Source organism: Diabrotica virgifera, chromosome 7 (genome assembly GCF_917563875.1).
Source record: "Diabrotica virgifera virgifera chromosome 7, PGI_DIABVI_V3a".
NCBI lineage: Eukaryota > Metazoa > Arthropoda > Insecta > Coleoptera > Chrysomelidae > Diabrotica > Diabrotica virgifera.
This window is the reverse complement of record NC_065449.1, coordinates 198706443-198720637: the sequence shown is the minus strand read 5'-3', so window position 1 is coordinate 198720637 and position 14195 is coordinate 198706443. Positions and strand designations below refer to the sequence as shown.

Here is a 14195-nt window from a genome sequence, read left to right as displayed (position 1 = left end):
ACAGACATTCTATTTCTAACTTTTTCTCGTTTACGTCTTCATCATAATAAAATTCGGTAAATTCTTTGCAACCTTGTCTTAACACTTCCGAATTCAGAGTTTTCAAGCGAAAAAATAATCCAAAGCGTTGACTTAATATTCGTATACGAACTTAATTGTTGTTTTAGATGAACTTACAGGGTATTAATTATGGGGATAAACGTTTCGACTCTGAATCTTTCTTTTCCGTTCCGTTGGACTGATTTTGCAGAGCCATCGAAAAAATTCTATAGTCAGATTCCGGTCACTTTTTTTTTGGCGGACAATTTGAAGTAATTAAATTTATCCCTGAGGCTAATTAAATAATCATCGAGTGCAGTATGTATTATTGTCCCTTTCTGAAGATAATTGCGAAGATAACCGATTCCGGTTATCATTTAGTAATCGAGTAGAAACTAGGAGGCCCTGGGCACGTGTCCAGTGTGCACAGTGGAGAAGAAGGGCTTGGCTATTTTAACTTTTTTCGGACGTCAATAAAATATTTCCAGTTTTTTAATCACAATATCCTTTTCCACTATTTTTCTTTTCAAAGTGTATAATTACAGCTCAATTTTCCTAATTTCTTGCACGCAATATTATTATAGCGTACCTCCAGGGGAAAATAAAACCACCCTCGCCCTTTTTAACCTGCCGCACGACACAAACAAGTTACAATAGTTTAAGAAAAGCAAAGTCAAAATCAAGTATGTAGGTGCATCAATCTAATGATTCATCAGTGCTAAGCATCGACTTATTTGTTTGTATCAAACAGTCCAGCCAAGCAGAACATTTTTGGGTTACCTACACCTGTCCGTAAACACACTAGCAAAATTAAAGATACCCGCCAGTTAAAAGCAGCATAAAGAAAACAGTGACATGGAAATAACTACCCTCCGAAGAAAAATTTTACGAAGTCAGAAATAATCAATATTTGGAAGGACGGCGCAAAAGGTTTGAGTTTCTCTATTCTAGTGCAATAAGAGAAGTATCGAACATACCGTAAAACGACGTGTAGCTATTGAAATGTTTGTTAACGACGTAAGCGAAAATGTAGATACGGTGTTTGTATGTTTTAGTTAGCTTGTGTTATTTGGTAAGATTTTATATACCTATTAGTTATTTACATTAATATTAAAGTAATTTACATTTTTTGCACACAAGTACAATTTCTTTAAAACACTCAAATAAAACCTCAAATATTCGTAAAAAGCAGAAAATTTTCGAGATTTTTTCTCGATTTCTCTAGACATTTAGAAGGTTTCTCCAAACCCTCGTCCCCCAACCTTTTTTTTGTTGTTTATTGTATAATGTAACGGTACGTCAACAATCGAATGAAATACCTATTTTACAACTTTTTTTCTTGTAGTATTTCTTTATAAAATCATTAATTTAGAAGATACAACCACTTTTTTTAAATGCAATAATAATTTTCAATTACTTATATCGGAAAAAATTAAATTAATTTAATTTAAAAAGCATTAAAAATTACTTACCCCTTCCTATTTACAGGATACTTAAATTTTCTAGGTTGTTTAGAAAGATAGTTAGATATATTTAAAGAGGTGACTTTCTGGCCCATTCCACTGCGACCTTTTCAGATCTATTGTGGTCCTCTAGTCCTAGATAACATTCTAGCCTGACCCTTTTTAAAAAGTCTAGTCTAATAGCTTCGAGACTGAACCTTCCATGTAGCTTTTTGCCGTTGGATTCTCTTTTCCTAATGCAAGGAACCGTACATTTGCCAGACTGTCACATTGACATAGAATGTGCTCTGCTGTTCCTTCTTCCAGATCATCATCTGACAATCCCATAAGCTTTAACCCTTAAGTACTAACACCCCGTCTCTCAGACGGCATCGCTTGTTGAAAGTGGGATATTTTCCTTCCTAGAAAATTTTAAAGGTCACCCGTTTATGACTTTTCAAGTTATGTTGTTCTTTAGTAATATTGAATTCGGCAATTTGCGGCAGGTTGTTATTCGAAAGATATTTAGGCTCAAAGTGTGATTTCCGTCTAATAGACGGGGTGTTATAGATGGTTATAGTGTTTGTGCCCAGTCCGTCAGTACACATAATGTGCACCAGTTCGTCAAAAAACATCAAACAAGGGAATAAATACCGTGAGGAAACTCTTTTGAAATGGTTTGATGAGGTAGAAGACGACATAAGCGAAGTGGAATCAATTTGTGATGAAAATGTTGCCACTGACTACCATTGGTACACTGTACTAACTATAGTACTTACCTGTCAGTTTTTTTGGTTTAACATTTTTTAAAAACCGTTTTATTTTCATTTTTCTTACTCTTTGTTTTGTTAATGATTCTTTAATTTGTTTAATTTTTATCACACTTTTTTTCAGGAGTAAAAAGGTACACAAACAATCCTTCCATTCTTATTATAATATTTTTTATTTTAATAAATACAAAAAAAAACTAGATTAATTACTGTGTTTTTTAGATAGGTAATCAATACTTTCAGTAAGTCATCTAGATATTTTTTTGCATTAAAATATTTAACAAAAACAAAAGTTACCACTAAAATGTTAAACCCGTCTGTCAGGCGGTTAGTTAGTGTTTACGTCATTGATTTAAGATGTTAGTACTTAACCCATTAATGCCCAAAATTAAAATTTTATCAAAATGAAAACAAAACTTCAGAATGAAATAAATAGAGGTTGTTTTTAATAGCAATGTGTAAAATTTACTTTTTTTTTCTTTGTAACTGTCTTTTTTTTGACATATGATATATCATACGCTGGGCAACGAAGGAAACAAAATATAAGGCATTAATTTATTAAGTTTTTACAACTTATTGTGATATTTAACGAAACATTGCTCGGGATGAAGTCCTACATTACATTTAATGCACCGATATTAGGTGCACTTGCCACATTTGCCACACCTTCATTATTTTTTAATTTTATCCACCAAATGACCCATATTATCCAAGCGAATTTCCTCACCAACATGATTTGAGGAGTTTTGACGTACACCACGTAGCGTTGGAATATGATCTGAAGCTGTCAGCAGGGCCTCCAGAATTCTCTGGGAAAATTCTAATAAATAAATTGCCTTATTTTGCGGTAAAGAAGCCATATGTTCAGTATTGCCCCATTCAAACAAAATCTGAATGTCGCCCAATATATTTTTTATATTGAATGCAAATACTATATATTATACAAAGCTCTTAACTTATCGAATAAATTACAGTGCATTTGTGATGGCACCAAGAACCTTGGCTTGAAATCGCTCCAGTATTGCTAGGTTGCTGTCTACTGCAGTTCCCCACAGTTCAATCCCGTATGTCCAGATGGGCCGGATGATTGCTTTATTATACACCAGTATTTTGTTAGATAAAGATAAGGTGGATTTTCGGCCGCGTAACCAGTAGTGTTTTTTTGACTTTCATTCCTAATTGCTTGCTCTTCATCCAGATGTGTATTCTCCGTATTAGCCCTTTGTCAATGTGTAATCCAAGATATTTTACAATATCATTTTTAGGAATGTTCTTGTTATGCATTAGGATATTCGGTGTTTCTTTGTAACATCTAGTGAATACTACGTTAACTGATTTTGCTTCGTTGATCTTTATCTTCCATTTCTTAGCCCATGTTTCAATTAAATGTATGTTTTGTTGCAATATTTCAGTTGCCTGTACGGGATCTGGGTTTTTTTTACCAGAATTTCAGTGTCATCTGCGAATGTTACGATTGTAGATTCTTCTCTGGTTGGGAAATCAGCTGTAAAGATTGTGTAGAGACTAGAGAATTGGTCCCAAGACACTTCCTTGCTGGACCCAGCATTTATGTTGTGAATGTTAGACACATTTTCTTCGTATCTTGCACAAAATAGCCTTTCTTCGAGGTATGATTTTAATATTGTATATAGCGGCTGAGAGATTACTCTTTCTGATAGCCATGTTTTTGGTTTGCTTTTGTCTTTAGTTTCATTCTGATTTATTAAGAAATTTGACAAGGACAAATATTTGGAAAACGAGGTTCAGAAAAAAGAAGAACAAAGGACCTCAGAAATTGGTTCAACGCAACATTTGTTCAGCTTTTCCGCGGTGCTGTAGATGATTTAAAGATTGCCATGATGATCGCCAACATTAGTCACGGATAGGCACATCAAGAAAAAGAACTCTAATGTTACTGACTACATGAATACAACACCTTCTTTCTACTATTCTTGACCTGAATTACAGTTGAGTCCGCGAATCTTTACCCGTGCGTCATCATTTAAAGCATACGAAATAAGTCGAAAATTTACTAAACGCAACAGGAAGTGACAGTAAGTGACTTGCTGTTGCGTTTAGTTAATTTCAATTTCCGACTTATCATCGACTTATTTCGTATGCTTTAAACGATGACGCACGCGCACGGGTAAAGATTCGCGGACTCAACTGTCATTCTTATCATTCGATTTTATCAGATTAAACCTTAAAAAATAATGGAACTCACTTGGTATTTAGCATGTGTCAGGAGATTTATTAGTTCTGTTCTTTAAATGTCTAATATTTAAATATTTGAAATATCTCTAAATTATAGATTATAAAATAATTTTCTCTTTTTACAGATTTTTAATTTTAATTTGATGGTGTAGAACAAAGAGTTAGACGTACAATGAATAGGTATACAATTCTTCATCAACTAGGTGATGGCACCTACGGTTCGGTTGTTTTGGGACAGAGGAAAGACACAGGCGAGAAGGTGGCGATTAAAAGAATGAAGAGAAAATATTATTCATGGGATGAAGCTATGAACCTCAGAGAAGTTAAAGTAAGTCTAACTCCATTTTTATTTATCTAAACAAGAAATTAAAAAAATTTTGCTTGCTTCTTTATCTCATTTTTTTAAACACTTGAACTTTGATATACATGTCAGTATATAATGAGGTACAGTGTGTCAATTTGAAAATGTAGCACCCTTTATAATTATTAGGTCCCTATAGAAAATCTAAAAATATGCAAAAACACGTCAGTTTATTTGTGAGGAAAATATTTTGTATCCCAAAAACCCAAAATCTTTAATGAAAAGGGGATTGAGTGATACCTCATTTTGAAGATCATTCAACTACCTTTTTAAAAATACCACATACATTATATTTACTTTCCGTACTTTTGGAGAAATCAAGTAAAACCGTAAAGATATTGATAATAACCGTAAGATAATTGAAAACCAGCAAAGTATATTATTCAACGAGCAAATGAAAGGAATAAATTCGATATTTCGTAAACCGACAGCTTTACGGAAAAATCCCGAAACAGCTCGATTTTTATTTTTAAATTATATTTTTACATATCCACAGAGAACGGCAGTTCTCACCAGTGGCGCACAACACCCCTACATGCGACACTATATATACACGAAATTTTCGATTTTCTAAACCTGACTGAATTAAAAATTGGGCCAAATCCCATCTTAAAGTTTAGGAAAAGACTCGTCCATCCATATGTTACTTCTCCATTTTGGTCCAAGGGTGTGGATTTTACGGCCCTTCCCATTTAAAGCCTGTTTTTCGTTCTCGTCCCCAAAACTCCCAAAAATTTCAAAAGTTTAAGCCCGACCTTTGCGGCTTCTGATAGCACAGATCATTACCTTTCCAACGCATGTTTAATTTTGAAAATCGGTTATACTATTCAAAAGTTATCGAGCTCAGAAATATGACTCAATTTTTATTTAAAAAATGGAAAATGTTTGTGGATATGTATGTATGTATGTATGTATGTATGTATGTGTGTGGAAAAGTTAAACCGATCTGAATTTGTTTTTCTGTGTTTCAAGAGGGTGTGAGGGCCGATTCAGAACCGGTCTAATTTTTGACTTCTGACTACCCGTAAGTCAGCTAGAGGGCTAGATAGATACAAAATAGCATATTTTTTGGGCGTATATATCTAAGGTTCAACGAAAGACAGGAAAACCACAAATACACTAAATCAATAGGGATGAGTTAAGCTTTCAAATGGCGCTTAAGCGATCAAGCTGAGACATACACACTGCTCACCATAGCCAAAAAACTGAAAAATTAAACTTTGAAAATTTTGGTTTTTCGACAATTACTCAAAATTTCAACCTACGAATTGCGCCAATAACTGAGCGTTTGTAGAAGGAATCAGGACGCGTCTAATGGTGTATATCTTATATCTGGGAAAATTCGAATTTTTAAGTTATAGGCTTTATAAGTATGATCAAATCTATTTCTTATGGGAAAAACGGTTTTTCAAGCTCAATAATTCCTCTAATACGTTCAGTTATCATACTCGATTTTGGACGCATCAGATACTACTTGTCAATACGTTTCAAATTCATGTTTAGTGATCAACATCAGGTAAGCCGTTCAGAAGTTATAGAGATCCAAAAGTATAATAATTAGTCCAGGAACTGAAATTTTTCACTTCGTAATTTTTACAGAATGGATAGATTTGCTTGAAAATTTGACAATAAGTAGTGGATAGTCCAAGGATCAAAATTTATATGATGCCGAAAGACGCTTTTACCATGGGGTGGTTGCCACCTCATCTCGGGGGTGGAATTTTTTTTTATATTTTGACCGCAAATGCTGGTAAAAATATTAATTATAAGCAAAAAATGTTCATTATAAATTGTTTTGATAAAATTAATAGTTTTCGATTTATTAGTTATCGAAGCTGTTAGTTTTATATCGAAAAGATTACCAGATAACGGCAGTTCTCTCCAGTGGCGCAGAAATACGCCCCCTTACACGTGACATTATTATATACACGAAATTTTCAATTTTCTAAATCTGACTGAATTGAAAATTGTGCCAACTCACATCTTCAAGTTCAGAAAAAGACTCACCCATTCATATGTCATTCATATGAATGGGTGCCATTCACACATTCATATGTCAACCATCCATTTTGGTCCAAGGGTGTAGATTTTAAGGCCCTTCATATTTAGAGTCTGTTTTTCGTTCTCGTCCCCAAAACTCCCAAAAAGTTTAAAAATTTAAGTCCAACCTTTATGGCTTCTAATAGAACTGATCATTACCTTTCCAACGCATGTCTAATTTTGAAAATCGGTTATACCATTCAAAAGTTATAGAGCTTAGAAATGTTACTCAATTTGTATTTAAAAAAGGGAAAATGTTTGTGGATATGTATGTATGTGTGTTTGAAAGTTAAACCGATTTGATATTTTTTCTCTGTGTTTAAAGAGGGGGTCAGGGCCGATTTAGAACCGGTGTAGTTTGTGACTTTTGACCACCCATAAGCCAGCTATAAATAGGACTTGGTAGGTACAGAACGGCATATTTTTTGGGGGTATATATATTCGAATCAAGAAGAGGTAGGAGAACCGCAAATACATCAAATCAATCGTGTTGACTTAAGCTTTCAAATGGTGTTTAAGCCGTCAGGATCAGACATACACACGGCTCAGTATAGCCGAAAAACTGAAAAACTAAACTTTGGGTTTTTCGACAATTACTCAGCATTTCAACCTACGAATTGCGCCAATAACTTAGCGTTTGTAGAAGGACTCAAGACGACTCTAACGGTGTATACCTCATATCCGGGAAAATTCGAATTTTTAGGTTATAGGCTTCATAAATATGATAAAATCTATTTCTTGTAGGAAAAACGGTTTCTCAAGCTCAATAATTCCTGTAATAGCTTCAGTTATCATACTTGACCTTAGATCCATCAGATACTACTGGTCAATAAGTTTCAAACTCATGTTTACTGATCAAAATCGGTTAAGCCGTTTAGAAGTTATTAAGATACAAAAGTATAATCCAATTAACGATTATTCCCCAAATGGTTTATGTAGTTGTAGTGGTTACGACGCTAAATTTGATCTGGCAACGGGCAATCCGACTTCATTTACCGGCCATCTCAATATATTTTTTTTCAATTTACAGTACAACCTGCCATATCCGGACCTGTCATATCCGGACCTCCCCATATCCGGACGGTTCTGCGCCGTCCGGATCTACCGAAATCTACCGAGAAAGGCAGTCCTGTTGTTGGACAACGCACTAAAAAAAGAACTAAAAGATGGCAAAATAATGTATTATAGAATCTATAAAACGTGTCTATCGACGAAAGTTACTGACGGCGCTGATTACTGGAATGTATGAAGGAGAAAACGTTTCAGAGACTGTAAAAGAAGTAGTGGTCTTGATATCCGGATTTTTTCATATCCAGATCGGTCTGTCGCCACATTGATCCGGATATGGCAGGTTGTACTGTATTTCGAATAGAAAAAAATCTAGTGTACATTCGATGGACACTAGATCATTTGGGAGATAATGCAACAAAGGTGACCATTTATAAAGCTTGACGTGTAATAGAGGAACATTGCATTCAACTTCATACATTTAATTTATAAATAACTTTGAAAAACTCCTGATACAAGAATAAAAAACCGCTAAACGCCGTAAAAATGAGTGGCGCATAAAATATTCCATCTACAAAATATCTGATATGAATGTTACGTGGCGCGAAAATGGATTTTCATTTGATGCAAAACAAAATTCTAGTTTTATTTTAAAATATTTTTCCATAATATTTGCTAAATTTGAAGTAAACGCGCCACAAAAGAGTTTCAAAATTCAAACTGTATCAAAGTTACTCTTTTGTGGCGCGTTTACTTCAAATTTAGCAAATATTATGGAAAAATCTTTTAAAATAAAACTAGAATTTTGTTTTGCATCAAATGAAAATCCATTTTCGCGCCACGTAACATTCATATCAGATATTTTGTAGATGGAATATTTTATGCGCCACTCATTTTTACGGCGTTTAGCGGTTTTTTATTCTTGTATACATATAGGATGAGGCAGATAAAGGGCCTATTAGAGATATCTCGAGAACTAAATACAACTGAATCATGAAAATTTGAATACAGAGGTTTTGAAGACTGATCTATTTAATGAAAATATTTTCATCTATTTGCTACTTCCGATTATACCGGAAGTTGCTTATAACTTCGCTTTTTTAAATGGGATACCCTGTATATTTTCACATTTTTGGATTCTCCTCGATTTCTTATTTCTTAAAATATGAGGTTTTGTAATATTATACAGGGTAGTTTAAAAGGTAATTACGTTTTTTTTTTATTAATTTCGTACCAACTTTCACACCCTGTAGAATGATTTTTAATATAGTCTACTATTGATAAGAATTATTACTATAGTTAAATTTTTAATTTTAGTATACAGGGTTGGTCGAGACTCGGAATGTGTATTTTCTGAGTTTTCTTAAACGGAACACCCTATATTTTAGTATTGTAATGAAATAATATTTTATGGTACTTTTTAATTTATTAAGCATTCTCTATACCTATTGTTTGTTTTTTAACCAAGAGAAATGATTCAAATTTACCGCGCCGTAATGCTTGTTTCTAATTGGTCCAACCGCAGGCAAGTTTACTCCACTGTTATCAAATTTTGACACCAATGACATTTATTAAATTTTGTCACTTCTATCATTTTATAGCTTAATTAAGTATATCGGCGATTTTTTGTGTTTTCTGCATTATTCCTTTAATTTTTAGATTTTTAGTCTACTTTTATACAAGTTGTTTCATTGGGAAAGTAACATACGTTAACTGTAGAAAGAGGACACTTAGGCGGTCTCAAAAATACCATACTTAATGCGTCTTACTACATTAATAACAGAGATACTGGGTGTTTTATCTATTTTGCTATTTTCTTATTTGGTTCATAACTTTTTAACCACACCGTATATTTATTTTATATTTGGCACGCAAATATCCTTTAAGGTGTACAATAAATTAATTTATTTACAAATGTAAAAAATCCAGGCCCGGATTAAAAAATATTAGAAAAATGTTCCGTCCCAAAAACAACACCCTGTACATTAATTTTTTTTAAAATGGATTTTTTAGTTGAAAAGAGGATGAAAAACTAAATTTAGTGTTATAATTTGAATTTTCGGCAAAATTATTTTTCTGGTCAAATTTTGAATTAGAATTCTGAAATTATGTGAATTGCGAGAGCTCTGTGTAGAAAAAAAAATTAAATACAACTTACAACTTGTTAACCGCACTGTATATTTATTTTATATTTAACACGCGAATATTCTTTTAGGTGTCCAATCAATTATTTTATTTACAATTATAAAAAATCCAGGTCTGGATTAAAAAATACTGTAAAAATGTTCCGACCCAAAAAAACACCCTGTATATTAAATTTTTTTAAAATAGATTTTGCATTTGAAAATAGGATGAAAAACTAAATTTAGTGGTATACTTTGAATTTTCGGCAAAATGATTTTTCTGAAAAAATTTTGAATTTGAATTCTGAAATTATGTTAATTGCGAGAGCTCTAAGTAGAAAAAATTAAAATGCGACTTAATTTTAATTAATACCATTATTTAATCTAAATTGGTAAAATGTTAAAACATTTCAGTGTTTTTTATTATTTGTGACAATTAGTTTATAGCGAATATTCATCTTTAAATAATGAATAAATAATAAAGAGTCAATAAAGAATACATCACTTTAATCAACAAAGTATCTAAAAATTATAACAAAACAGAGAAAATGTGCAGCATAACTATTCAAAACTAAAGTACTTATTCAAAATTACCACCATTAAAAATTATTGTTGTGTCAAAATGTTAATATTTTGCCAATTTAGATTAAATAATGGTATTAATTAGAATTAAATCATATTTTAATTTTTTTTTTACTTTGAGCTTCGCAATTCACATAATTTCAGAATTCAAATTCAAAATTTTACCAGAAAAATTATTTTGCCGAAAATTCAAAGTATACCATTAAATTTAGTTTTTCAGCATATTTTCAAATGCAAAATCCATTTTAAAAAAATTTAATATACAGGGTGTTTTTTGGGTCGGATCATTTATACAATATTTTTTAATCCGGACCTGGATTTTTTTATTTGTAAATAAATTAATTGATTGGACACCTAAAAGAATATTCGCGTGTTAAATATAAAATGAATATACAGTGCGGTTGACAAGTTGTAAGCTGTATTTCAATTTTTTTCTACCTAGAGCTCTCGAAATTTACATAATTTCAGAATTTAAATTCAAAATTTGACCAGAAAAATAATTTTGCCAAAAATTCAAAGTATTCCACTAAATTTAGTTTTTCATCCTCTTTTCAACTTAAAAATCCATTTTAAAAAAATTTAATGTACAGGGTGTTGTTTTTGGGTTGGAATATTTTTCCAATTTTTTTTTAATCCGTACCTTGATTTTTTACAATTGTAAATAATTCAAATTATTGTACACCTTAAACAATATTTGCGTGCCAAATGTAAAATAAATATACAGTGTAGTTAAAAAGTTATGAACCAATTAAGAAAATGGCAAAATAGATAAAACACTCAGTATCTTTGTTATTAATGGAGTAAGACTCATTAAGTATGGTATTTTTGAGACCGCCTAAGGGTCCTCTTTCTGCAGTTAACGTATGTTACTTTCCTAATGAAACACCCTGTATAAAAATAGTTGTTTTTAGAACTCTTTAGCGATGTGTTAGATAATATAATATGTATGGATTATCATCGAAAGCTGATATGATCAACGAAAAAAGAAGATGAATTTGGTGACTTTTCTAGTAACTTTCTTGGGTGTGAATCTGTCTATTTAGTTTACTCCTCTTGGTAAAAAAATCAACTATAACTGCTTTAATTTGTGCTTAATTGTTAATCGCACCAACAGTCTTAACTACGTAGGTATTTTGATAGCTTAGCTACTATTGGCAATTTTATGTATCAGTCTAGATTAATATTTATTTACTTCCGAAAAATTATTTGCGATTGAATATTTCATGACAAATTTCAAGTATTTTGCATTGCAATTAATGTTTGACTTGAATCACCAATAACACAAATTAACGCAGTTAGGTATAGGGAATGTTTAAGGAATTAAAAAGTGCCATAAAATAACATTACATTACAATACTCAAATACAGAGTGTTCTATTTAAGAAAACTCAGAAAATACTCATTCCGAGTTTCGGCCCACTCTGTATACTAAAATGAAATATTTAACTATACCAATAATTCTTAACAATAGTAGACTATATTAAAAATCAATTGAGCATAAATAGAGTTTATGATGTCAAACTACTAAAATTCTACAGGGTGTGAATTTTGCTACGAAATTAATAAAAAACGTAATTATCTTTTAAACTACCCAGTATAATATTACAAAACCTGATATTTTAAGAAAGAAGAAATAGAGGAGAATCCAAAAATGTGAAAATATACAGGGTGTCCCAATAAAAAAACCATGTCATAAGCAACTTTTGGTATAACCGGAAGTAGCAAATAGATGAAAATATTTTCATTTGATAGATCACTGTTCAAAACCCCTTCATTCCAATTTTCATGAACGTGTTGCCTTTAGTTATATATATATATATATATATATATATATATATATATATATATATATATATATATATATATATATATATATCTTGAGATATTTCTAATATGCCCTTTATCTGCCCCACCCTGCATATAATGCTAGCGACGTCATCCATCTGGATGTGATGGTGTAATTGATGATTTTTTTAAATGATAATAATGGCCGTGTGCTAGCTCATTTGAAAGGTTATTGAATTCTCTATTCAGTAATATAAACATTTACATAATTATTTATACAGAAAGTCCAAAAAAAATTTACATATATTAAATTGACAAAAAAAAAGAAGAATTAATGTCATTTGTTTCATTCACAGTACATTTAATTGGTAGAAATAAAAATAAAAATAAAATAAAAAATAGAAATAATAACCAGCCGGAAATACGAAACGTAACGGGGTTTTAAGTGGTAAGCCGTTTCAATTACTTAGGTTCTGTTATCACAAACAATGGTGGATGCGAAGAAGAAATACGCCGACGCCTTACAATGGCCAGATCAGCAACGGTCAAACTCACTAAAATATGGAAAGATACGGCCATAACCAGGAACACGAAACTGCGCCTGGTACGGACGCTTATCTTTCCTATCGCTACCTATGCTTCAGAAACTTGCACCATTAAAAAGTCCGACTCACGACGTATAATGGCCTTTGAAATGTGGGTATATCGTAGAATGATGCGCATACCCTGGACAGCACATCGCACAAATATCTCAATATTATCAGAACTCGACATCAACACTAGACTTACCACCATCATCAATCAAAATATATTGAGGTACTTTGGACACATTACCAGACGAAGAGAAGGCATGGAGAGGTTAGTGGTTGAAGGCAAGGTAGAGGGCAAAAGAAATCAAGGAAGATCGCCACTCCGATGGTCCTACCAAATAAAATGCGCCACCGGTTACTCTCTGTCTGAGGCAGCTCACCGTGCCCAGGAGAGAGAAGAATGGATAGCAACCATTCGTCAAATACCATAACGTCACCACATCCTTACGAAGGATAAAGGACAGAGGAGGAGGAGAAATAAAAAAAGTGTATTTCACAAATAGGTAAACATTGTTTTTTGCTTACATTAAATGTTCAAACATCCAAGAGCCAGGTGGCCGGCGGGAGCTGGCTTGAACATTGAATTTAAGCGAAAAGCAATGTTTATTTGTGAGATAAACGTTTTTTCTCTGATTGCTGGTGACAGTAAAATGTATTTTGGATTAAATAAATTACATACATTCTTCTTTTTTTGAACATTAATTTAATAAAAAAAATTTTTGGAAACCTTGTATAAATAATTATGTTAATCTTTATATCACTGAATAGAGAATTGAATATCCTTTCAAATGAGCTAGTACACGACCCCTATTCTCATTTAAAAAAAATATAGATTACGTCATAACACCCAGATTATGACGTCACTGGTTTAATGTGTATGCCAAAATATCATAACTTAAAAATAATCTACCTGTTTAGAGATTTTTCCCTAAAATCGCCGGTTCACGAAATAACGAATTTATTCCTTTCATTTGCACCATACTGTATAATGATGGCTATCACTCACGATAATGAAGTTTTTTTTTTACTTTTTCTACTACCTTTTTATTTTAATTATTATAATTTACAAAAGTAAACGTTGTTTACCAATAGTACGCGGCTGAATAATTGGTTGCCTACTATAAGTAGGCGTATTCGCTTTTGATAAACATTGTATATTGACGTTTATGTATACATTATTTATAATATTTTACACAATATTTGCTTTACAAATGAGTGTACGTTTTTCCGTAATGGACATGT

General features: G+C 32.1%; 1 protein-coding gene across 5 annotated transcripts in view; it reads left to right on the top strand.

Moving 5' to 3' along the window:
- Positions 1-794: 794 nt before the first annotated feature.
- The window catches only part of LOC114335237 (serine/threonine-protein kinase dyf-5-like), a 101470-nt gene continuing 88069 nt past the window's right edge, over positions 795-14195 (top strand). For 2 of the 5 annotated variants that reach the window (XM_028285445.2, XM_028285444.2), the window contains exons 1-2: positions 800-1111; positions 4591-4793. In XM_028285445.2, the coding sequence (XP_028141246.1) occupies positions 4638-4793 (156 nt within the window). In that variant the 5' untranslated portion in view covers positions 800-1111; positions 4591-4637. Of the gene's footprint in view, positions 1112-4590; positions 4794-14195 lie in introns of all 5 variants that reach the window. The other 3 variants (XM_028285443.2, XM_028285437.2, XM_028285442.2) reach the window with 3 other exon arrangements.